The 27,227-nt window shown below is 37.4% G+C and overlaps 1 protein-coding gene across 1 annotated transcript in view; it reads left to right on the top strand.

Annotated features, from left to right (window-relative positions):
• SRBD1 (S1 RNA binding domain 1) overlaps positions 1-24,441 on the top strand; it is a 337,404-nt gene extending 312,963 nt beyond the window's left edge. Inside the window, exons 21-22 of the mRNA XM_044663288.1 lie at positions 12,360-12,544; positions 23,540-24,441. Coding sequence (XP_044519223.1) covers positions 12,360-12,544; positions 23,540-23,829 — 475 coding nt within the window. The 3' untranslated portion in view covers positions 23,830-24,441. The remainder of the gene's footprint in view (positions 1-12,359; positions 12,545-23,539) is intronic.
• Positions 24,442-27,227: the final 2,786 nt, after the last annotated feature.

Genomic DNA, 27,227 nt, shown 5'->3' with positions numbered 1-27,227 from the left:
CTGATTTGTACATGTTGCAGCGAGACCTGGCACTTTTCCAAAGAATCTGCTGTGTTAAGGATTTGATTCACTCCAGATAGTTAAGCTGGAAAGTTGTGCTATGCTCTTGATATAACTTGACAAAGGCCAGGAAATTTAATGTCAAGTCTGTCACTCAACACTTATTGCTGCAACCAAGCATCAGCTTCAACTTTGGTTTTCCTGACTCTCAGCAGTTCAGGATACAAGTAATAAGATTTAATTGTTTATCATTTGAATTCTAGAAACTGAAGTTAAAATAATAGGACTCTAGAAGGAAATTGTATTGTGCAAATATTCAGAAATGCCCAAATGGCTGTTGCATGGCCATTTGTATGAATCAGATAAAGATATGTCATGAGACTTATTTTATTTACCCTTAATTTTGAATAGCAGTGAATTACTTGGAAGCTCATTATCCCTTAGTTGTTTATCAGGGTTTCATGATTTAAAAGAATTATCCCAACAGCTAGATGAAACATCTTAGTGTCATGAATGAAATTCTGTGCTCCTCTGCTCCAAGCTAATGAAAGCAAAGGAAAGCTAGGGACCTAAGTTTTTCTTTTTTCTCTTCCCTAAAGTTCAGCAAACTGAATTTTGGGAGAATAAAGAAGGCAGAGGGCAACATCTCATGCATAAGATGTAGTCATAGAACATTAGCATAGTATAATGAGGAACAAAAGTACAAGATGTGGAATCAGGAAAGACTTGGTCTCAAATTCTGCCTTTGACAATTATGCCATTCTCATCTTGAGACTTCATTTCTATCCAGAGAACAATGGAGAGGTGTCTGAAATACGGGAAAATGACAACAAAATATAACAAGGAACTTTAGGAAGGAACTAGACTAAAGGAGGTCATCAGTGAACTATATAAATGAATATGATGAGCTGGTTTCGTGGTTAGTATGAGGATAAAAAACAACATGGCTGGAATACTCCACTGGTATCTTGGAAGTATCAGGATGAAGCAAAGAAGACCTCAAACACCCTGACTTGATGCCCATGGAGAATTTATGGGAGGACATGACCCAGAATGGTACAGAATAGTTTGCAATGTAATTCATTGGAGGGAAGATCCAAGTAGATGGGGGTCACAAATCTATTTGAATATTTGACTACCCAATGCAAACCAATCCAGTGAGTGTTTATTGTCAATAATGTGCAAGAAACTATGGCATTCTTTATCAAATCATTTTGAAGGTCAAATTTGCTAATGTATATGAAGTACTAGATAGATCATAAAATGCTATTTATCAGCCATTACATAATCTGAACCTATTCTGCCCCATCTATAGATAGGAAAGTGATTTTAGGATGATATGATTCTCCCAGTAATATCTTCCCATTCCCACCCAAAGACCAGACTTTTCTAGGAGCCTAGTTTACTGGTCAGAGACGATAGATGGTCCTAAGACAATCAGGATCTTTACTATGGGAAAATTGATCTTGTTTTCTCTTTTTTAAATAACATTTATCCTTCACTTGGCACAGAAACAGTTCTTAATCATCATTCCATGTCACTGCCATATCTATCAATCAATAGCCAACATTCTAAACCTTCCAGATAGTATCATTTTCTAAAGTAGCCATTGTTAAACCTTGTAGCAATAATATAATCTTCAGTAAGAGACTTAAATAACTTTATTAAAGTTTGCCTCTTCAGTGGAAAGATGCCACATTCAGGCCAAGCCTATTTGATTAAGGTACCAATAACTGTGATTGTGGGATTTGTTTTTTGTTCCCAGTTAATAACAAAGTAACGTCTTGGACTTTCTAAGAGATAGCTACTAATCATCCCCCATTTTCTCTTGCAAAGTAGACTAATAACTATAAAGACATCAGAAACTGAAGAGACAGGTGGTCTAGATTCTTGGCTTTATTCTCCAATATTTTTGCATTGTGAATGTGAGTCACTTCTTTGCCATCATATTAAAAATGTGACACTTCTAAGGAGATGATCCATTCATTTTATACACACTTCTGTAGTTCCAGAGCCATTTAATTTCAGCTTTACCATCACTAGCCTGTGTTTCTGAACAGGGTTTTTTGATTTGTCCTCCTCTTCTAAATATTCACAGCCACTAATCCACATTATGGCTTTACAGCCAGCAAATTAAATTATATTAGTTCTAAACACAATGTTTTTGAGCTGTAGAAGTTCCATAGCCTTTGAAACCACTAACTTAATTTTATCCAACTCTTATTCTGTAACCTAAGAACCAAACAAACTTTTTTCCCCAAAAAAGAATAATAATAAATTGCTCCCAGGCGGTAACTCTGGATGCCAGTTTTCAGCTGGGACTTAAATCTTCTGCCTGAATTGTAAATCCCTTAGAGCAGGAGAACTAATGAAAATTGACATGTTGCAATTTTAACTTTTCTGGTCTCACATTTGGACATCTCTCATTTGGCTATCAGAGGTGTGTACAAAGAGGTAATAAAAGTATTTTTTTTTTAACAAATAAAACTTGTGCTTGTAAGCAAGTGTCATCCTTTAAAATTGTATCCTTGAGATCCCATTTTGTATTCTGATCTTAAAGATATATCCAGGATATATATTATGACCATAAAGAAATGAGACCAATTTTTAAATTCCCACATGCACACAGAAATTCTGTTTCTAAACAACCACTATGCGTTTCATAATAACCACCTTGGGAAGCTATACACTTCTTTCATTATATAGCCATTGCTCAAAATATTTCTAGAACCTGTGTTTGGAATTGCTATCTAAACTTATCTCATTGTTTTGACCACATCCTCAGTGATGAAAAATCCTCATTCTTTGAGGGTTAATTTTTTCCCCAAAATATCCTAAAATCAGTCATAACAAAGGATGGATGATTGTTCTAGATGATATTTTTTTATTGAAAGCAAGATGTGACTATTAAGTAATGAGACTCATTTTCCTAGGGTGCTCTGAAAGCAGTTTTGGAAGAGGAGTTGCAAAAGTTTTGAACAAGGCAGTGTCTTAAGAAAAGTCATAATTAAGAACTAAAAGTTCTTGGGAATTCTAAGCAGCACATTTTCCTACAAAATTGATACCAAATACTAAGTTTTTCAAAACAGTGAACATAAAAACAGCTTCCTATAGTATATGGCCCAGCATACAATTAATGCAGCATGCCAAGAGTATCTAGTTTCTGTGCATATGTAACAGAGCTTAGAAAAAGAAGGAAACATTTAGTAGGCTCTTCAGAAGTTAGAAGCAGGTAATAGTCTCATGCTCATAAACTAAGTAATTTGGAAGACAAAGACTGCAATGCCTAATCCATGACAGCTTCTCTCCTGCTACTCTTCATGGCTATTTTATACTGCTATACTAAATATAAAATATGCTTTATATTTCTTTGTATTTAGAATGAGGCCCTCAGAAGACATTTCAGTACCAACTGATAATATTAACAGCTTACCTACCCCAAAACTATTACTTTTAAAAAACCATCTTATCAGAACTTAGTCATTAGAATCTATCCATTGCCCCATATGCAGAGTCTTAATAAATTTTGGGTTAGTTTGCTTTTTTGTTCAGTCATTTCAATCATTTCCAATTTTTTATGATCCATATAGGGTTTTCTTGGCAAAGATGCTGGAATCGTTTTCCATTTCCTTCTCCAGCTCATTTTTTTTCCCCAGCTCATTTTATAGATGAGGACTGAGGCAAATAGAATTAAGTGACTTGTCCAGGGTCACACAGCTAAGTAAGTGCCTGAGGCCAGATTTGATCTCAGGAAGGTGAGTCTTTTCCAGCACTCTATCCACTGCACCACCTAGCTGCTCAACCTAGCTTGCTTTATATAGAAATAAATCAGCTGCAATTCCTTGTTGAGAATTAACTGCTTTAGCTTTATGTTCTTAATGATGTACTGAGAAAAATCATTTAAAACTTTTCTGCATCTGGCTCTCTATTATTTTTCAGTTTTATGGATATGTACCTCCAATCCTTACCCCTGATATATTATCATTTTAAATCATGCTTGTCTCTGCCTCACTAAAAATTTGCATGTGTCACAACAATTTGCTATAACAAAGAGGACAGAAGTTTGCTGTGATTTGTCGACAGTGATGAAAATGGCAATTAGCATTGCTGTCCTTTTGATGTGACCACAAAAACTACAGATGTTTTGGAGAAAGTGCTATTCCTTTAATTTCATTTGAATATTTGTCTAATAATTACCTAAATTTATTTCATTTGTAAAGCACAGAAAGAATCAGCTGTAAAAATTTTTTACCCTTTTGCCACACTTGAATTCATATCTCTGGTATTTTTCTAGAAACCAGATATACACAGTTTGCATTGTAAGACAGAAAGTCATACAATATTATAATAGCTTGCCTATGCAGACATGATAGTGTTCCCAACTCTAGATCAATTTGATCTTTAAAGTTTTCATTCATTTCAGTCATATCTGACTATTCATGTCTCCATTTGGGGTTTTCTTGATGAAGATACTAGAGTGGTTTGTCATTTCCTTCTCCAGTTCATTTTACAGATGAGAAACTGAGGCAGAAAGGGTTAAGTGATTTGCCCAGGGTCACAAATCTAGTAAGTATCTGAGGCTGAATTTGAACTCAGAGAGGAATGTTTCTGACCCCAAGCCCAGCAATTTATCCACTGGACCGCAACTGGCCATTTGTTGTTCCCTTTATTTGATTTTCATTCTTTGCCTTGGTGTGCTATCCCTTTTTCATATTACTAGTATTACTAGCAATAATCATTCATATGAATTATAGTGCTTTAAGATTTACAAAACACTGCATGCCATTAGAGATGTCTTGTGTCTTTTTTCTTTAAAGGAATAGTTTCAGAAAAGTAGTAGGTATAATTATTTTAAATATGAATATTATGCAAATTTAGTTGACTTGTTCAGTACTAAATATTCACATTTGTTTTTTAAAATAAGAGTAGTTGGTATTGAGAATAAAATATTAACAATTAGAAGTAATGTGAATATTAAATATACATTTCATTTCTTGCAGAAAAAGTATGCCCCTAGAACTATGTTTTTAAAATCTGATTTCTTCTCAAAAAGTTGATTGTTTGAGGTTGATTTTCTTATCATTGGATGCTCACGCTAATTTTTAGTAGGAATTACAGCTTTCAGATGCATACTTAAAATATTGAATTTTACATTTTTCTTTTTGGTGATGTGATATAATTACTCTAAAATTGATTAAAACAAGTATAAAAATCAACTGTGATAGGACACTTTAAAAATGTTTAGAGTGAATAAAGACAACTGAAAGTACTTTCCTTGTAGCATGTCTCTTTCTGTTTGGGACTTAAAATCATATTTGTTTCACTCACAAGGCACATGCTAATATTAAGTTATTTTTAAAGTGATTATGTTGCATCACTATTCGTTCTGTGGCATATCATGTTGCTTTAATGTAACAAACCCAGGCCTCTCAGTTCCTAAATGATGTTGCTGGAAATTATTACATAAAAGTGACTACATCTGAAGTCTTACAAAGTTTTAGAAAATTACTGTATCTTGTATAAAATTTCTTATACTCTATAAAAAGAAAAACATAAGCTCCTTATGAAAAATATTAGTCATTTCTGATTATTTGGAATTGTGTTTGAAAGTAGTCATGATCTTCAATCATGAGGTCTGTGTTTTAACTTTGTACAGATGTGTTGCTAAAAGAACATGATGTGCTTATTTGTTGCATTTATGCTACTTTCTAACTTTTAAGTAAGATGGATGAAATTATGTATTAAATAAAAAACATGAGTGGCTCAGCATGACTTCGTAGGTGAAAAAAACTGTTGAGATTCAGTGGCACAAATAAGTTTGACTTAACTGACTTTAGAAAAATATTCCACTTAAAATGGACTATGTGGTTATTTCTTTGGTGAAATTTACCCATGTATGAAGAGAAATTGCCATTAATTTATGATGGTAATAATATAGTCAGTTTTTTTAATGGTATCACTTAATTTTTAATTAAATTTTTAAAAAATATAGTTGTTTGGGGCAGCTGGGTAGCTCAGTGGATAGAGAGCCAGAATGAGAGATGAGAGGTCCAGAGTTCAGATCTATTCTCAGACACTCTTAGCTGTGTGACCCTGGGCAAGTCACTTAACTCCAATTGCCTAACTCTTACTATTCTGCCTTGGAGCCAATACTTAGCATATTTTATTTATGTTTATATGTATGTATAAGTTTCTATATGTATGTATATGTTTTTAACTGCTATTAACTATTATCTCTATTTGTCACTTAACATTTTATGTTCCAAGCCTTGAAGGTAATAGTTTTTAATTGACACTTCATTTTGAAGATTGGGAACATGAACCTTCTTGATTTGCAATGGCTGGAAATTTCATAACCAGTTCCTAAAATTTGTATTGAACCTCACTAACAATGCATATTCCTACAATCAAAACTCAGTGTCTGTAAGTGATATCCATAATCAGTGCAATAGGAGATATTAAATGGGCATGGCACCATACTAGGGAGGTATATTTAATATACTTGAAAATCCAGCAAGATTAAGGTTGACCATTTTTTGGATAATATCTATACCCAGTTTACTTTATGATTCCATTCCCTCTGAATTTGATTGCCATTTTCCTACTCATCCAACCTTGTTTTATTTTTATCAAAGCTTTCTAAATAAAAAAGCATTTAACTTTGTTCTCAGCAAATACCATATCAAAATAGAGGGGATCAATATACAGCATGAGGACTGACCCCAGCTTGGTGTTTTTTATTGATTTTTGTGGCAAGTGCCCTAAGGCTTTCTTTGGGTAAGAGTGAAAATGATTTATAAAGTATGCACACAGCTTAACCAGGCTACTCCCCTCCATCCTCCCCACACACACATCTGTAACCACTATAAACATTTCTAAAATGTGGAAATGACTGGTAGCATCTAGTTCCTTGCACAAAGCCAGAAAAATCCCAGTTAGCGTGCTGTATTAAGTCTCTCTGATACTGAAGCTAATACTTATTCAGTGTGTGGGGAAATTTTTGCCTTTGAAGCAGCTTCTAGACTGATAATGAAGGATTTATATGTGGCCTGACAGCACTTTAAAATTGCTGCCCAGCCCTGAGAGTTAAGGCCACAGACAACTCAATAATACAAAGCAGCAGTGCCCAAGTCATTTTGGTAATTTCACATTGTTGGTTTAGCCATTTTCTTACCGTGGTTGTATTACTTTTTTATTTATATCTTATATTTTTACATTGCCTTCTTTTAAAAAACCATATACCATCCTCATCAGTGGCTCAGATGGCTCAAACCTAGGCACTCTTAACTTTGTTAATGTCATAGCCCCTTGGACAACCATCTGGGAATACCTTTAGAACCCTTCTCAAAAGAATATTTTTAAATGCCTAAACTAAACTCATAGGATTTCAAAGAAAACCAACTATATTTGAAATGCAGTTATAAAATTCACAGACTTATTAAGAAACCCTGCCCCTTATAACAAAGAATAGGGAAAATTAAAGAAAAAGGAAGTTCAGCCAAGCTAGCCAATACCTGAGCTGATTTTGACAGAGTATGTTAGAGCCTTAGCCCAGCCCCAGCCCTCTACAAAGCAGGTGAAGAGGGAAGGGCATTTTCTCTTCTCTTCTTTGGAACCAAGCTTGGTCATTATAATTATACAACATCCAGTCTGGTGTCTTTTTTCTGGGCAATGGTAGGCTGAGGATAGAGATTTCTTTTGCATTTGCATTGCTATAATCACTGTGTATGCTATTTTCCCAATTCTTTTTTTTTTTTTTTACTTTGCATCAATTCATAAGCATTCCTGTGCTTCTTGTATATTCTTCATCTTCATCACTTCCTACTGCAGAGCTCTATTCAATTGTACTCAGTTACCAAGATTTCTTTAGCCCGTTTCCATTCAGTTAACATCTACTTTGGTGTAGTCATTTTCAAAAAACAGTTGCAGAAATTATATCAAAGTTTTTGCAATGTGTAGATCACTGTGCTAAGTTCTAAGGAACTTAAACATTTGGAGAAGACGTACTTCCTGCCCTCATACCTTCTGCTTACTTTTTGGGAGAGTGACACAAACAAATGTATAATATACAATATTATATAATCATGGTAGAAAGGTACATTAGAAGTATGGAAGTGTTCTGGATTTAACTCCTGGGAAGTACCACGTAGGTACTTTGTACTCACTTTGGTGGGAGGAAGCAGGGGTTGGGAAAGGATCAGAGATTACTTTCATTAGAGGAGGTTTCTTGGGATTAGGCTTTAAAGGATGGGATAGGAATTCAATAGGTAAGGTGGTGAAGGAGAATGTTACTAGCCTTGGGAATACTGTAGGAGCTTGCTTTATACAAATCCAGCAAATTCAAATATATGTGATTGGCAGTTCGAAAAAATAAAGTCAGAAAAATATATAAAATCAACATTTTTAATTATGTGCTAAATCCACATCTTTCTCCCAAGCAGTGTAAAGTCTTGCAGCAATTTGCCCAATTGCACTCAGTTCTGGCTTTAACAAGCATTAATGTGAGTCATTACATTGTTTTATGCCAAATATTAGCCTCCCCATACCAGTCTTTGTCTGGAATTCTCACTTGTAACAAGTCATGTCAAAGTAGTGCTTCTCTTTATTTCATTACCACTATTTAGTTATTAATAATGACCGCAAAGCACTAGAGTAGTGGTGCTGGCAGCTCTGATAAACCTAAGAAAAGTCATAAAGAACCTAGTTATGTTCATATAAGAAATAGTAATTAAATAATAAGGTTCAATATTATATACCATTTTTAACTTACATGAAGGACCTTGGACTGTACTGGGCACATAAAATGAGGTTGTTCTGTAAGCAAAAGCCTAGAGGCTAGATGGTGCAGTAGGTGTTCAGAAGATAAATAGTATTTTGCATATTTAACTGCATGGAAGGAGGTAAGGGTGGAAAGGTAATGTGACCCCCAGTTGTGGAGGATCATCCTCGTTTGTGGGCAGGTATTCCATCCTCATTTTGTGGGTAAAAAACTGTGCCCCAGAGGCCAAATGAATTATTCATACCCATGTGGCCAAGCAAATGAAAGACATAATTGATGCAGAAAACCAGGTCTGCCTGCTCTCACTTTAGTGCTGTCTCCACTGGATTACTAGTTCTTGTGCAATGTAGTTGAATACTTCTCTTTAGTCACATTTGTTAGTAATAAAATATTCCTCTTTGTCAGAGACTTAAAATGTGAATACAACTTTGTTTTAGGAAACATGGGACACACAGTTAGGCTGTGGATAAGGGGAAACAACCAGAGTATTTGAAAAGTTTTCAGCTAATAGCCATCCAGTTGTAGTTTAATAAAACAGGGTGGATGCCAGGGAAGCCTGGTCAGCAATGCATGGATTATTTAGAAAGCTGAATAAGGAAGTTGGTTGTTGGTAAAGATTGTCTCATTACATCTGCCATGTCAGTCAGAACTCAGACAGCTGTTTCCTGTCTCTGGGACAAGTTTTCATGGCACAGTCCATTCATCAGCACCAACAGTTAGCAACTATCCTCAGCTGTGCTGTGGAGATTCTGTGCATAGAGAGAGAGACAGACAGACAGACACACACACAGACACACACACACACACACACACAGAGGGACAGAGAGAGACACACACATAGAGGGACAGAGAGAGACAGAGAGAGACATACACACATATACACTCTGACATGCACTCTCACACACACAGGCACGCATGCACACAATCTCTCCTCCAACACACCTTCTTTTCCTCTCAGATTACTAATTTCCCTTCAGGTCAACAAAGATTCAGTGCCTTCTGTTCTAGGTACTAGAGTCTGAAATATGAGAATTTTTCTTATCCAGTGGAGAAGTTAAGGCATATAAGCATCTATAATACAGTGAGATAAAAATGCTATTGGAAAAGTACAGTCAAAATGCTATGGTGATAATCAGTTGTTTCAGTCATGTCCAATTCTTTGTGACCCCATGTGAGGATTTCTTGGCAGAGATACTGGAATGATTTTGCATTTCTTTCTCCAGCTCATTTTACAGATGAGGAAACTGAGAAAAATAGGGGAAAGTGGTTTGCCTAGGGTCACACAGCTATTAGTGTCTGAGGCTGGATTTGAACTTGGGTCTTCCTGACTCCGGGCCTGGCACAGTGGGATTACACAAAAGAAAGTACAGTAAGGTCCAATGGGAAAGTAAAGAAGAGGATCAGAGTGTGTGTGGGTGGGTTGGGGTGGGTCAGCATGCATATGCACACATATGTAAGTATATATTAATGGAAACTTTGTGGGGGGGGATGAGGATAGGTATTCATCAATCAAATATGTCAGAAAAAATTCTGAACAAAAAGAATTAACATGAACAAAGGAAAACACATTGTGTGTTTAGAAAATGACTAGTAGTCCAATTTGACTAAAGCAGAATCCATGTCAATAGGACTAGTGGGAGATAAAAGCTGAAAGGGTAAGAAGTTTGGACTTTCTTCTCTTAAATCAGAATCCCAAGTGACATTTTAAAAAAATTTCCTTGTCTACTTCATTAGTTCACTAGTTAAACAACTTAAAGCTCTGAATGCTAAGTGTTTTAAGGGAAAGATATTTGTAATTATTTTTCTTTTGAAAAAGCTGATTTTATTCCCATGGTGGATAGGGTAAAACCCGAAGAAATTTTGACCTTAGACAGTTTGCCAGTTTTTAAGTGGCAAATTTGGAATGTTCTCTCCTATGTAGGAGAATAACAGCCACTTCTGGAAACTGAAAGAAGGTCTCTTCCAGTAAGATACAGCATCACAGATTTGAAATAAAAAACAACCCCTTAGCAGTGTTACTGCAACCTGTCCAAAGGGCCATACTGAACACTGGGTTCCCATTAAGTTTCTGTGGGGGTTTTTTTAAACTTCTGTGTTGCTGTAGCTTCTTTTAGTTAGGAAAGAAAGGATTTGAAGATATCACAATCTGCCTGATTTCCAAGTTGAAATTTTTAAGTAAGTGCCATGTAAAGTAATCATGTAAAGTAAAATTCAGATATCTAAAAAATATCATATTGTCCAACATAATGACTGGAGGAATGACCTTAAAATGGGAAACATGGGTTCAAACTTGTTTCTGACTTTCTGTTGTGATCGTGAGCAAAAGCTGTTTAATAGTCTTTCAGTGTCTGTAGACAACTCCCTAATCCTGTCCAATGAGTTGCCCATCTACATCAATGGAAGTGTTAGGAATTCCCTACATTAATAGGATCACAGATCTGGACTCTTATTACTCAACCATTCCTGAATACCAATACTGGGAATTTCAAAGAAGTAAGCCATAGCTAAATGTTTAGGTATAAAATGCATTTCAGGATCATTAATATAAAATACATATATCAATTCATTGCTGAGCTTCAGAGGCTGAGCAATTAAGATATAGCCAAAAACCAAAGGGAAGTGGTAAGCATAGTGAAAGTGTATTTACTTTATCATATATTGTTGATATTTGTTGGTAATGTTAATAGGTAAGTAATTATTTTGTAGCTATTGCTTAATCATTGCACTTTCTTTACTCCCCACCCTTGTGGAATCATAATTAAAGGAAATTATTTTTATTTTCTTAACAACGAACATAGTTAATACAGAGGACCTAATTTTGATGGCTATTGATGCCATTTGAGAATAATGTTTTAAAGTAAGTACACTGGTGATTTCCTCATCATTTTGTAAAAAGGGACTAGTTTTACTGTCATATAGGCACTATCATGCTATATATTATATAATAATAAAGTTGAGTGTATATAACACATTAGTTTGGTTTTCATGTAGTTAATTCTTCTCCTTCTTTATCTCCTCCCTCCACCCTGACTGATTAATTTAGCTTACAACCAGTTTTCCTACTTAGAGGGTTTTGAAAGCATGAGCTATAAATAGCACCACCATAATGGTTTTATCGTTTGCAAAACTCTCTATGCCCATTTCCTCATTTGATCCTTACAACAACCACCATGTGAGGTAGGTCCTATTTATTATCTCCCTTTTTTGGATGAGGAAATAGATTAGGAAAAGTTAAGAGACTTCCCAGGGTTACACAAGTAATAAGTGTCTGAGTCAGAATTTAATAAACCTATGCCTTCCTGGATGCAAGTAAAACACTATTTACTATGCCACATAAGATTTTTTTTTAAACCAATGACTGAGATGGTCAGGTAGAGAAAATGTAGGAAGATTGAATTAAAATTTAGTCTACAACATCTAGCACAGTTTAGGACACACCAGTAATTGATCACCAAGTATTTAATATATATGTTGACCTATGCACATTTCAGAGGTAAGTGAAAATAAAGGAGTAAATGATGAAGGAAATTTAATGATCCTGGGTAAAAATATTAAAGGATTTTTTTTTTTACCATTGAAGATTTTTATCTCTAATTGGTGGCAACCTCTGTGAAATTGGAAAGCCAGAAATACAACAAAAAATAAATTCACTTCTTCAAAAGGAAGAAATAGAAGATATTGCTAAAAGGTTGGGAACAATAGTACCTACACTACAAATCATCATAGATGGTCTGAGTCAACCTGAAAGCTTTGACTTCCGAACAGGTAAGGGGTAAATATTGTAAATACTTATATTCTCATTTTGCATTACTTTTTCATACTTTCATGTTTCATCACTTTCACATTTTTTCATTTGTCCATCAACAGGGTGTCTAATGGCATCTCAGACTCAAACCTGTCTAAAACTGAACTCAAACCGCACAAAACTAATGTCTTTTTGAACTTCCCTACTACCATTCTTCCAGGCACTTAGGTTTTACAACCTTGGCATGGTGCTTCACTCCTTACCTCTCCCTCACTTCACGTATCAGATCAGTTGTCAAATCTTCTTTTTATTTTCGCTGTATTGCTTTCATCTCTCCCCTTATAGCTATTCACATACATTCTAATTCAAACCCTCACAACCTCTCTACTAGACTACTTCAGTAGCCTTCTCATTGATCTCTCTACTTCAACTCCCAAAATAATATTTTTTAAGTTCAAGTTCATTCATTTCACTTTCTCACTTAATATAGTCCAATGGCTCCCTCTTTCCTCTCAAATCAAATATAAGCTCCTCTGTTTATCTTTTAAAGTCTTTCACAAGCTGGATCCAACCTACTTATCTCTTCCTCCTATAGGCTGCTCCCCTGCTCATTGAGCTGCAGTGGTTCCCTGGTACCTTGGTTAACACAGATGGCCCAATTTAGATTATGTAAATAGAATTGCTGTGCACTCAGCCACTTGTGCAGAGTCAATCTGAGTGACCCCATGTTTAAACCTTGTCACCCCATCAGGTCAGCCAGCCTACAGGATGTGGTGATCTGGAAACTCCTTGGGCAGGCACTACTGTAATGGAGGAGGAGCTGAGGTCGCACTAATCCCATCTCCTTCTTATACTCTACCAGTCAACCTAGTTTTGCCTCTGGAAGTTGTTTCCACCTGTCCCATAAGAGCAGCAGAACAATTAGAAAGCCTCACTGGCCACAGCCAACTGCTTGCTGCCTCAGTATGCTCAGAAAACATTTCTGCCTTTCCTGGAGTTGCCTCATTGAATAGGGCAGGCCTGAACCAAGATTTTTTTAACAACACCTCCATCCCCTTTATGACATTTAAAGCTTTTTATAACCCATCCCCTTCCTTTTCTGTTGTTATACTTGACTCTTCATTCGAGCAACAATGGCCAAACTGTTATTCCTAGAGAAAAAAGCTCCATCTTTTGTCTTCGTGCTTTTACACAGGCTGTCCCACAGGCCTAGAATTTTCTTCCCCTCATCTATACCTCTTTGTTTCCCTGATTTCCTTCAAGATTAAGTTCAGATCTTACCTTCCCCAAGAAACCTTTCCTAGTCTATCCCTGCCCCTACTTTTAATGGTTTCCTCTCACAGACTGCTTTCCATCTACTCTGTAAATATCTCATATATGCCACCTATTTGTTAATATCTTGTCTTCCCATTAGAATGGGAGGTCTTAAAGCAAAGACTGTTTTTGCCCTTCTTTTATCCTTGGCATTAACAGTGGTTGGCATATAGTCATAGTAAATGCTTAGATACTTGTTGACTAACCAACTCTACTGTACACCCAAACTGGCCTTCTTATTCCTCATGTGGGATACTGCCTCTCCACATCCTTGCTCTCACTGTCCTCCATACCTGGAATGCTTTCCCTTCTTTACTTCTATCTCTTAGAATTGCATCTGTCTCTTTCAAAGTGCTGCTCAGATGACACCTTCCAAGAAAAGTCTTTCCTCATCCCCCCTCCAGTTATTTTGTATTTATTTTATATCTGCATTATATACCTCTTGTAGTGTAAGCTGCTTGAGGGCATAGATTATTTCATTTTTGTCTTTGTATCCCTGGTGCCTATCACAGTGCCTGACATGTAGTAGATGCTTAATAAATGCTTGTTCACTGGTGGATATTTTTTTAAAAAACTCTTCCATTCTGTCTTAGAATCAGTACTAAGTACCAGTTCCTGTGTAAATGAAATTAACTCTAACCCATTCATAGTCAAAAATCTACTTACCCTAGGCATCTAGATTATATCATCCCCACCTCCCTTAGTTGGGGAGGGGAGATAGTTAATCACATGTGACAATAAGATCAAATCAAGAACAAGGGACTGCCCTTTGAGCAGTCCAAATCAGTGTAGAGGCTGCCATTGGTCCACTTGAATTAGAGGTGGGCCCACAGGAAATGATGAGAGACACTATATCTTTAAATATGTGGGTTACAAGCTAGTGAGGGAGTTCCGGCTTTGGACTTGGTGCTGAAGGTGCTCGGCTGAGACCTCAGAATGCTTCTACTCTGAATTGTCATGTGGGTAAGTTAGGCTGACTTCCTTGGCCTACCTTGGCATTTCCAAACTCTGCCTTAAGTAGGCTTATAGCCTCTCTGATTTCTAAGGTCTTGTGGCTTGTAGCCTAGTTTAATTAGCCTTTTAACCCTCTCTCTCCATCCAGGCCTCTCCAGGCCTGGACTAGCCTCTCCCTATCTCTATTTTCCTATCTCTTACCTTCCCAATTGTAAATAAACTACCTTAAACCCGATCCTGACTTCAGTCTATTTAATTATGGAATCAATCTGAATTGTTGATTCCTGGCGACCACATTTTAAATATATATCTATAAAATACCTAAAATCTCCCTCTTACAATTTGGCAATCACAAAGGGATGAGATATCCTCAATCTTCTTAAATTTTCTTGAATTCTTCTTCACTTTATAACTATCCCCTAAGTCAGCTTTCTCACAGCTCGCTTTGGAACTGCGATTGATATAAAGCTGCAAGACGGGTGAGACCAAACGGGGGCCCTGAAAGTAACCCAGTTAGCTGGCCTTTAGTTTCACCTGGGAAAAATTCGAGGAAACCAAACAACTTGCCCATGAAACTCCCTCAAACTTTATGGACAGGCTGATTGAGGTTGCAGAAATATATTTGAGCCTTGATTTAGACATGGAACGGGATATTAAACATGTACGTAGTCAATTTGTAAAGAATTCCTGCAAAATAGTCAGAGACTATTTTAACACTAACTGCCCAAACTGGGAAACTATGAGCCTTGGGGAATTAAGGAAAGTAACATCCTATGTTTTTAGGGGCCAAGCACAAGAACATGAGAAAGAGACTGACTCAATGGATACTTTAAAAGCAGAACTCAAAATGATAAAAGAAAAACTAAAAATTAAAGGAGAAATTATAGCCCCTCTCCAAGAATCTAACTATCAGTCTGTTATCTGTCATTTCTGTACAAGGAAGGGCCATAAGATGATGGACTGTAGGAATCTCTTAAGATTAATCAGAAATAATACCCAGCCGAGAGATAACTATAGGAATAACAGCAGGAACAGGAATAACAATAATAATAATGATAATTCCAGGAATAGTAATTTTAGGTATGATAGAAATGCTAGAAATAAATCTCAGGATGATGATAACTCATACCAAATGACCCCACAACACTATATCTTAAGTGGAGCTCGCCCCCGAATTAATCAGGGTGCTAGCCCAAGCATCTTTATGAAGGTGCATGGGGGGGGGGGGACAGGTTGAAGGTTTTGGAATCAAAAAGGGAAACCTTTGACTTTCCAGACCCTGATGTTTTAATGCCTACTATCCCCATACATTGCCCCCCAAATAGTAAAGAACCTCATGTAACCCTAAAAGTGGGAAATTCATATTACGATTGTTTGCTGGACACTGGGGCTTCAAGATCAGTACTGGTGAGCAAGCCAGATGAAAACTGTAATTCTATTGACTCTCTAAATGTAGTAGGGGTATCAGGAACACCTCAAAGGGTCCCAAAACTTTCTCCTCGTATGGTAAGTCTCAGACCTTTATCGATCGAACACTCCTTTCTTTTAATGCCTGGATCCCCCACAAATTTACTGGGAAGGGATCTGTTATGTAAACTTAAAGCCACAATAATTTGCAATCCAGATGGTTCTATGTCACTGGAATTGCCAGAGGACTCTTTAAACTTACTCTCTGTACTTCTTTCAGAAGAGCAGGAAGTAAAGGAGCCTCCCACTTTTGAAATCCCAGATGATATCCCGGAGTCTCTATGGGCCACATCCTCTACTGATGTAGGCCTACTTAAATCAGGTGTTCCTGTTCAGATTAGAACAAGAGGAGGGCCAGCTCCCTCCATTCCTCAGTACCCCTTATCAAAAGAAGCCACTGAGGGAATCACCCCAGTCATAAATTCATTAATTGAGCAAGGAATTATCCCATGCAAGTCAGAATATAATACACCTATTCTACCTGTTAAGAAGCCAAAAGTAGGCCCAGATGGAAAACCCCAATATCGATTTGTTCAAGATTTAAGGGCTATAAAGAATCATGTTATAAAGCGACACCCTGTGGTTTCAAACCCAAACACAATTATTTCTTCTATTCCCAGTACAGCCACTTACTTTACAGTCGTGGACCTGTGCTCAGCCTTTTTCTCAATTCCTATCCATGAGAATTCCAGACATATATTTGCCTTTACCTGGAATAATTCTCAGTGGTCCTGGGCCCGTCTTCCCCAGGGATATTGCAAAAGTTCATCCATTTTTGCACAGATTTTGAGCCAAGATACGGATAATATAACATTTAAAAATAATAAATTAATTAAATATGTGGATGACTTGCTCCTAGCTTCACCAGATGCTAAAACATGCCAAGAGGAGAGTAAACATCTTCTTTTAGAATTACATAAAAGAGGGCATAAGATATCAAAAGGAAAAGTTCAGTGGTGTCTCCCCAGAGTAGAGTATTTGGGGTTCATCTTGACAGCTGGTGCACGATATATATCCCCTAAGCACATTGAAAATATTCAAAAATTGAGTGATCCTACCACTAAAAAACACTTAAGAGCAATCTTGGGAGCAACAGGTTTTTGTAGACAGTGGATCCCTTGCTATGGGGAAATTACTAAACCCCTTATAGCACTAACAAGAGATTCAGTCCCTGAACCACTTAAAATAGAGCCAGAGCACAAGCTAGCTCTATCAAATTTAAAACAAGCTATTTTGTCTGCCCCTGCTCTAGGCATCCCAGATTATAACAAACCATTTACTTTATATGTACATGAGCGTAGAGGGGTAGCTTCAGGTGTTTTAACCCAAACTTTGGGACCTTACCAGTGTCCAATTGCTCATTATTCAGCTCAGCTGGACCCAATAGCTGCAGGTGCACCACCATGTCTTAGAGGCGTAGCTGCCACAGCTCTGTTAGTGACAAAAACTGTTGATCTAGTATTGGGATGCCCATTAACAATTATGTGCCCACATGAGGTGTAAGCATTACTGCTAAGACATAGATCATTTTCTGATCAGAGAATTACAAGGTATGAAATAACCTTGCTAAATAATAAAAATATTACTTTAAAACGTTGTACAACTCTAAATCCTGCCACATTGCTTCCTGATTTACCAGTTTCAGAAGAACCTTTACATAATTGTGAAACACTAGTGTACATGGCTGAAAAGCCTCAAGACAATCTCCTGGACACTCCTTTAGAAAACCCTGATCTAATTTTATTTACTGATGGTTCTTTTATGAGGAATGGCATACACTACACTGGAGCTGCTGTAGTCGCAAAATTTGACACTGTATGGTCAGCTTCACTGCCCTCAAATCTAAGTGCTCAAGCCGCAGAACTCATAGCCTTAATAAAACATGCATGTATAATTGCCAAAGATAGAAGGGCAACAATTTATACAGATTATAGATATGCATTTGGAATATGTCATGCAGTGGGTATGTTATGGCTCCAGAGAGGATTTTTAACCTCAGCTGGAAAATCTATAGCTAATGCAAAAATTATTAATGAAGTTCTTTCTGCTCTCCAACTACCCAAAGCCCTAGCTGTAGTTCATTGCTCTGCCCATACAGATGGCACTGACCCTGTCTCTAGGGGAAATAACCAAACAGATACTGCTGCAAAGCTAGCAGCTATAGAAGGGCCTGAATTTTAACATTAACAACCACTGATGATTTAAATTTATCACTTTCCTATGATGAGAAGGAAGTAACAAAATGGAAGCAGAAATTTAAAGCTAAACAGATAAATGGAGTATGGATGTCCTCTGAAGGAAAACCCCTGCTCCCTAGACACTTTTATCGCCAAATTTGCCAATCTATTCATAAAAATGGTCATTTTGGTACCCAGGGCATCGTGGACTCTGTTAAGAGACTATGGATAGCTCCTGGCATAACCACTATAGCCTCTAAAGTGTGTGCAGCTTGCCCTACCTGCTAAGCATATAACCAACACACCTTTTGTGGCAAGGCTTTTGGTGAGCATCCATTGGCATACACACTTTTTGAGCACCTACAAATTGATTTCATAACAATGCCAAAGGCTAGACAATATAAATTCTGTCTAGTCATAGTGGATCAACTGATCAGGTGGCTGGAAGCATTTCCTACTGCCCGAGCCACATCAGCCTTTGTTGCCAAGGTATTTTTAAAAGAAATCATTCCTCGTTTTGGCCTGCCTGCACGTATTGACTCGGACAGGGGAAGTCAATTTACCGATTCAGTTTTATCTGAAATATATTCCTGTTTAGGGATAACTCCCAAATTCCATGTACCATATCACCCCCAGAGTTCAGGCCAAGTTGAACGGATGAACAGAGAAATTAAAACTATGATCGGCAAATTATGTACTGAGACACATCTAAAATGGCCTGAAATTCTCCCTCTAGCTCTATTTTATCTTAGAAGCAGGCCCAGGGGAGATCTACACATCTCACCATATGAGATGCTTTTTGGACATCTACCTATACAGGCTAAGCCTTTTTCTCCTGCCTATACATCACTATTAGGAGGAGATACTTCTATTGCTTCCTATATACAGGAATTGCAACACAGACTGCGTGAACTCCATGAATCTGGAACTGCAGTACAAGCAGGACCAATAGACTTTTCACTTCATGACCTGAACCCAGGAGACAAGGTGTATATAAAGAACTTCCATCGCACTGGGGCAACCCAGCCTTCATGGGATGGCCCATTGAAATTTTATTAACTACCCCAACAGCTATAAAAATTGGAGAAAAGGACTCTTGGATTAAGTGATTATATGTACTTAAGTACACAAAATGAGAAAAAAGGGAAAAAAATTAATTATTCTATTAAAAGATAATAGGAAAATCAATAAGAAAATTAAAATAAATTCAGGGAAAGAATCAAGACAAACCAATGTGATTCCAAAATTAGCATCCATTAGTCTATGAACTGTTATATCCGATGCAGGTAACAGGAAGCAGTCAATCAGGTTCAATAGAAGATGCCCTCTTCACATGTGAGCAATGAATCCAATCTCTACATCACAGCCTTGAGATCCTTTACTTGGAGTAGTCAAAATGGACCTGAAGAATTTAGATAGTATTCCTCTATTTTCTCCTGGTTCATACTGCTCTTACTTTCACCCCAAGTAATGAGAGCATTCTTAACAGCCATAGTAAGGGAGAAGAGTGCCCACAAGCAAGTTGACCTAACCATAGTTTCCAAAGTGTCTGCAGATCACCAATAGTTATGATTTTCATGGTTAATGTGTCTATAAGATTTAGAGCTGGAAAGGAACTAAGCATTCATTTAGCTCCACCCCTTCATTTTACAGATTTATGACTTTAAAAAGTTGAAAGATTTCTCTATTCTTCCATTCAAGTCCTGCTCTGAAGTTGTCTTGCACTTCATTGTGGCATGTGTGGAGGTGCCTGTGGGTCCTCAGTAGACTTACTGCCTGCAGTTCTTTCAGGTCCTATAAAGCTGGGAAGGCCTGGCTTTGGGGAGCGTTTGTTCCTGGGCCAGCCTCACTAAGTTCTGAATAGCTCATCACCAAGTGGTGATTTTTCTTTTTGTTTTTTTTAAACCTTCTTAGAATTGATACTAATATTGGTTTCAAGGCAGAAGAGTGGTAAAGGCTAGGCAATTGGAATTAAGTGACTTGCCCAGGGTCACATATCTAGGAAATGTCTGAGGCCATATTTAAATTCAGAATTTTTCATCCTCAATCCTGGCACTACTCACTACTCACCTAAATGCCCCGATTTTTTTTTTTTTTAAACAAATTTGTGAATACCATAGTCTCTTAAGGGTTGATGGCATTCTACTCTTTGTAGAGTGAATAGCCAATCAGAATTTGGAGTTATTACATTATTTACATTTTCTTTTTTCCCCCGTATTTTCAGTTTTCTCAAAAGTACTTTTTCCCAGGGCCACAGTCATTTTCTCCTAAACCTTTTCTCATTTTCCTTAGGCATTTTTCAGTTGATTTTCAAGGCAATCAACTCCATCTAGATTAACACTCTTGATAGATACTATTTATAGTATTTATAACTGAGTATACCACAAGTTACTTAGAGGGGCAGGATACAACCTTGTCTGTTCTGTCAAAAGTGTTAAAATGTTGATGTTACAGACTTTTTAAGAAGAATTTTCAGTTGTCCCCATGGCCCAAGCTATCTTCAGGAACATGTTAAGTAGTTCCTGACTCTGATTTTCCATGCAAAAATTAAACTAAGCAGCTGATCAGGAACCCTTGGGGAATCTGAAGCAGCTGGTTGACTGCAAGTAAGGGAAGAGAAAGGAGCATTCAAGCAATGAACAATTCCTATGGGGCTTGACAGCCAATCTCATCCTTAGACCTGATCCTCTGTGTGGTTTTACTTTGCATGGACATGGCCTTTTTTTCAGTGTGATACTACAACAGGTTTCTTCCTCTTGGAATTCACCATATCACCATCAAGTAGTAAGGTACATTCTTGCTCTGCAGAATTATATATCATACAGAATCCAAATTTCAGAGGTTTTTTGTAATGTGAAAAAAGATTTTTCACACGTGTGTGTGTGTGTGTGTGTGTGTGTGTGTCTGAATTTTCTTTTAGTGTTATGATTGGTTGGAGGAATGGGGAGAATTGATTGGGGAATAAGAAAAGAGCTGTCTAACTGCTTGCTGAGGCAAATGTCAAAGATGACTTCAATGAGCTGTCAGGATGGAGCATGACAACTCTGGAGGAGAATGAGATGAGAAGGGAGAGGGAGTAAAAATGAGATGGTGGAAGTGGGAGTTTTGAATATAGATTGTGTTCTTTATTGCCATAGAAAATGCTTGACAATCCTAAAAAAGAAAACCAAGGGAAAAAACAATTCACTTGTAAGCCACAAACCTCATTTCAGCCATTAGTTCCAGCCTCCTTCCATATTCAGTGTTTGTTTGTTTGTTTGTTTGTTTGTTTTTAAACCCTTACCTTCCAACTTAGAAGTTTTGGTTCTAAGGCAGAAGAGTGCTAAGGGCTAGGCAATGGGGGTTAAATGACTTGCCTAGGCTCACACAGCTAGGAAGTGTCTGAAGCTAGATTTAAGCCTAGAACTTTGCATTTCTAAACCTGGCCACCTAACTGCCCCCTTCAGTCCTTTTTACCTGAGAATTTACTCACAAAGAGCCAGCTTGATATCAGTTCAACCTCACTTTACAAACCTTAAAGAAATATGACTAAATTTCTTTAAGGTTTGTAAAGCTCTTTATAAATATCATCATCATAACCATAGGAGATAAATGTAATTATTAACACCATTTTATAGGTGAGGAAACTGAGGCATACTTATCCAGTAAGTGTTTGAGGCAGGATTTTAAGTCAGATCTTCCTAATTCTAGTTCTGGCCCTTTGAAGAGATAAGAATAATGCAGTCTAAATAGTCAAGGATAGGTCACAATGATTGTATAAATACAATGACATTTTCTGGAAACCATTCCATTGATCTCTATGTTTGTGAGACTTTCATTCGTGTTATGACACAGTTATTGTTTTCCTAATCAAGCAGATTCTGCAAAAGCATCATCTTCATTTTTATATCCTTGACAATACCTCCTAAGTGTTATAGGTCCTGTCCTTGTAAAACATAGGAGATAATCAAAATATGTGAATAGATGGATGAGTTAAAAAATTCTGTGGATAGACAGCCTCCAATCAACTCTTCTATATTCTCCTTGGCGTGTAATCAGTGTTGTGATATCATTAAACAAAAATCATGTTCTTCTCTGCCCTTCAGTTCTGAAATAAAAAAATAAGTATGTTGGTAAGGTTGGGTAGATTTCTAAATCCTTAGATGATACAGTCCTTAGGGCCAGTTATCAGAAGTCCTCAGGTTTGGGAAGGCTTCCAGAGAGAAACTGACAAGTTACCACACTGATGTGACACAGGGTTTATTTAAACTAGGACAGGGAGGGGAAGGGGAGTGGGATGATCTAACTGGGTATAAAAACTAATTCCTCCCACCAAAATCCAATAGGTTTGAATAGATAACTACACTGAATCTCTACCTACAGATCCCAGTACCTGTACTATCTCCTTAACCAAAATCCCCCTCCCCCACCTCCTTGCTAGAATTCAGAGTAAGAGAAGGCTGAAGATACACAGGTCCACTGGGTCAAAAGAGAGATGGCTCACAGACAGTTGTCCTCTGGGTTTGGCAGGAATCCTGTAGAAATCACAACAGTAGCAGAAATACACAAGAACAGATATAGATCCAATAAGGGGAGTAATGGTTTAACTCTCATAGTCCACCTGTGGAGTTTAAAACCAATCTCAACCACTTCCCAGAAGGTAAAAGGCTTGTAGGATAAGTCCACACACACAGTATCTTCCTTCAGAGAGCAAAAATCAACCAACTGTCCCAGCAGAGTCACTGTCTCCCAGGATTCTGGAATTCTATTTCTGCCTCTGCTTTGGCACTTCCTGCTTTCTCTGATTTCCTTATAACAGCTAGTAGTAAATGACTCTATGGTTTTTCAACTTTTTTTTTAACTTACTTGGTATTGTATTGGTGTGATTTTTAATAAGTTTCTTCAAATTGTTTTACGTGTTTATGTCTGTCCTCTCTCCCAGTTAGATTGTAATTAACTAAGGACAGTTTCTGGTCCTTTCAGATTCCTCATGGTACTTAATGTAGGATTAGGCATATTAGTGAGTACCCAGAAAATCCTTATTGACTGATAAATATTATGACTAAGAAATACAGCACTGTGACTGATTTTGATTTTGTCTTTTTTCCCCCCTTTTCCTTAAAGATTTTGATAAACCTGACTTCAAGAGGAGCATAGTCTGCCTAGAAGATCTGAATGTTGGGACAATTCTCACTGGAAAAGTTGAGAATGCTACTCTCTTTGGGATTTTTGTGGATATAGGAGTGGGCAAGTCAGGGCTGATTCCTATCCGAAATGTTACAGAAGCAAAACTTTCTAAAGTGAAGAAGAGGAGGAGTCTTGGCCTGGGCCCTGGCGAGAGAGTGGAAGTTAAAGTGATCAATATTGATCTTCCCCGATCGCGGATAACCCTAGACCTCATTCGTGTTTTGTGAGCAACTCACTGGAGACCAAACTTTTATTTAATTTTATTTTTACCAATCATAGTTCAAGTATGTGAGAACTTATCAGGGGATTAGAAATAAGTCATGTTATCAGGAGTTTCTAAACATTCCCTTTCTTAGTCACTGCCTGTTGTGATGACTACAGAGACTGAATAGTTCTTCTCTTTATTCCACTTCAGAGCAGACATACACCAAAGAGCCTCACGTGGCATTTTTGGTGATATTTTTCTGAGTGAGAGTGGCTCGTCATTAATGAATGTTTAGCCATCTCTTTCTCTCTTTAAAAAACAATTTGATTTCTACATATAGCACAAATCTCCTTTACAAGTTTGTCTTCAGGTGGCCTTCTGAAGTGTAGGGTGATTCTCCACGCAGGTGGGATTCAGTGGCATGAATTATAAGTTGGGCATATGCCCAGTTTATGAGTTATATATGATATTTCATATGTGCTTTGTAATGGCAGTATTTGAATCTTTTGTTCATTGCCCCTCTAAACTAAAAATTTCTATAGACCCAATTGTAACTGTAGCTTTGGGTTCAAGAAGTTATTGTGAAAAAGTCATATGTGTTTTGCTATCTATAATAAAACTTTCATCCAGCAAACTTGCTTTCGTTTTGATGATTGTCCAATGAAATGTAAAGGAGTCATAGTTAGAAAATATTCATTTATAGGAGAATGTCACCAGACATATCACATTTTCATGAAAACTACTTATAAAAATACTGACTGTGAATTGCTCTCCAAGTGAGAGCACCATCTTGTTATAGAATAGCACTGATAGACTCAATTTTAGGAAATCAGTTAATAGCATCCCAGCCTGATGTTAGGGTAGGTGTTCAGATATGACAAATCATGGGGATGACAAAATATGTATTCAAAAGCTGATGCCAATGAGCAGAGTTCTTGGTTCAGACTTATGTGTGTATGTTTTCAATAATTCACATGATTGACTTATACAGAATCTTCCTACCAGAGAAACTAAGTGGAGATTGAAACTGCTGGGAAAAACTATTAGCATTTGGGGAATTTCAAGTAAGCTGCACCTGGAGTTGTGAAAGATACAGGCACATGAAAAAGTGTTCTAAGGCTCTTATAATTAGAGAAATGCAAATCAAAACAACTCTGAGGTACCACCTCACACCTAGCAGATTGGCTAAAATGACAGCAAAGGAAAGTAATAAATATTAGATAGGATGTGGCAAAATTGGGACACTAATGCATTGCTGGTGGAGTTGTGAATTGATCCAACCATTCTGGAAAGCAATTTGGAACTAAGCCCAAAGGGCTTTAAATGAGAACCTAGCTATATCACTGCTGGGTTTGTACCCCAAAGAGATAATAGGGAAAAAGATGTGTATAAAAATATTTATAGCTGCACTCTTTGTGGCGGCAAAAAAATTGGAAAATGAGGGGATGCCCCTCGATTGGGGAATGGCTGAACAAATCTTGTTATCTGTTGGTGATGGAATACTATTGTGCTCAAAAGAATAATGAACTGGAGGAATTCCATGTGAACTGGAATGACCTCCAGGAATTGATGCAGAGCGAAAGGAGCAGAACCAGGAGAACATGGTACACAGAGACTGATACTCTGTGGTACAATTGAACATAATGGACTTCTCTACCGACAGCAATGCAATGATCCTGAGAGGCTTATGAGAAAGAACACTACCCATATCCAGAGAAAGAAATGTGGGAGTAGAAACACAGAAGAAAACATTCTTTGATCACATAGTTTGATGGGGATATGATTGGGGATGTTGACTCTTAATGATCACTCTATTGCAAATATTAATAATATAGAAATAGGTCTTGGCCAATGATACATGTAAAACCCAGTTGAATTGCTCGTTGGCTATAGGAAGGAAGAGGGAGGAGGGGTAGGAAAGAATATGAATCATGTAACCATGGGAAAATATTCTAAATTAAGTAAATAAATAAAAATTTTAAAAAAGATACAAGCAGACTGAAAAGATAACAAAAGCTTATTTTTATCATCTGAATAAGCAGCATTGAAATGTTGATAGGAAACATTTCTGACCAGGGTTCTGGAAGGAAAGAGACTTATCAAAGGTTGAGGGACTTTCAAATAGCTTCTTCCTTGCTAATTGGCTAAACACCTGACTAAAACCACCTATTCCATTGTTTTTGTAATTAAGCTTATAAGCTGATGTAAAAAACTTTTGGTATCTCCTTTGTGTTATCTGTGAAACTCATTTGAAATACTAACATTTTAAATAAACCCTCTGGGTGATGTAACAAATAAAATTGATATAGAAGGATATATTTAAGAATATTAGGGTTTTATTTAAAGCCATTTTGATAGTTATAGCCACGTGCCTGATAAGAGCTCATTCACATTGCCATGCCATTACCTCTGCCCACCTGGCTTGTTCAGCAGCAAGAACCAATCCCAAACTCCCTATTTAAGCTTCTGTTTATGTAGGCTTACATCACCACATAAGACAGGAAGCCCGTTGAATCATGGGAAATGTAGTTTGTAAGAGATCTAAATGTCCACGGGAAGTTTAGACCAGAGACCTCAATATTAAGTCAAGGAACCCCAAATTTCCAATATCACAGTGAAGGGTCAGAGAGGCAGTCTGTCTTTCTGATTGTTTCCACGCTACTTCTGTCTCCTGTGTTTCATTTCCCTCTACGTGTCTATATCTCCTAGCTCAGCCTTTTCGCCTTTGTATTCTAGTTCCTGGCTTCCCTACTAGGTCAGAGTGCCCACACAGGTTATTGGAGAGGCTAGCACTCTTCAATTGGCGCCCAACGTGGGGCACCAATTGAAGAGGTCCATCCCCTACCTTAGCCCCTTTCCCCATTTGTTTACCCAGTCCTCAGCTTCCCTTCTAGGTCATTAGAACCCACATAGATCTTTGAAGGGGCTGAACTGTTTTGTGTTAGGCTGTAAACTTCTGACTTTGGCACTTTTGGGTCAGAAAAGTTGTTTACCTATCTGTCCCTCCCACCTCAGGAGGTGGTGAGATTAGACCTGTGATTTCACTGGAGCAGGAAAGTGCTGATGAAGAAAGCTCCTTCTGCCAGTACAGATTGGCACCTGCACTGCAATTTATAATCAGAAGTGAAGCACCTTATCGCATTTGCAGTCAAAATATATCAAGCAATCAAGTTGGTTGACAGTCATTTATTGTTTTTATGATGGGCCAAACACTAGAGATACAAAGAAAGGCAAAGACCCAAGGATCTCACATTCTAATGGCAAAACCAACCTTTTAATATATTTGGCCAAAAACCCCCTCTTCCCCATTACAGCCCCCACATCCAGATGCACAGCAGGCCCCAGAGCTCCTGCTCCAGACCATCTTCCACCTTAGTGCCAATGGACAGAGAGCCCTCTACCTCCCATACCACACCTTTT

This window comes from Gracilinanus agilis, chromosome 2 (genome assembly GCF_016433145.1).
Source record: "Gracilinanus agilis isolate LMUSP501 chromosome 2, AgileGrace, whole genome shotgun sequence".
In the NCBI taxonomy this organism is placed as follows: domain Eukaryota; kingdom Metazoa; phylum Chordata; class Mammalia; order Didelphimorphia; family Didelphidae; genus Gracilinanus; species Gracilinanus agilis.
Note: the sequence above shows the minus strand (reverse complement) of the source record. Positions and strands in the feature narration are given on the sequence as shown.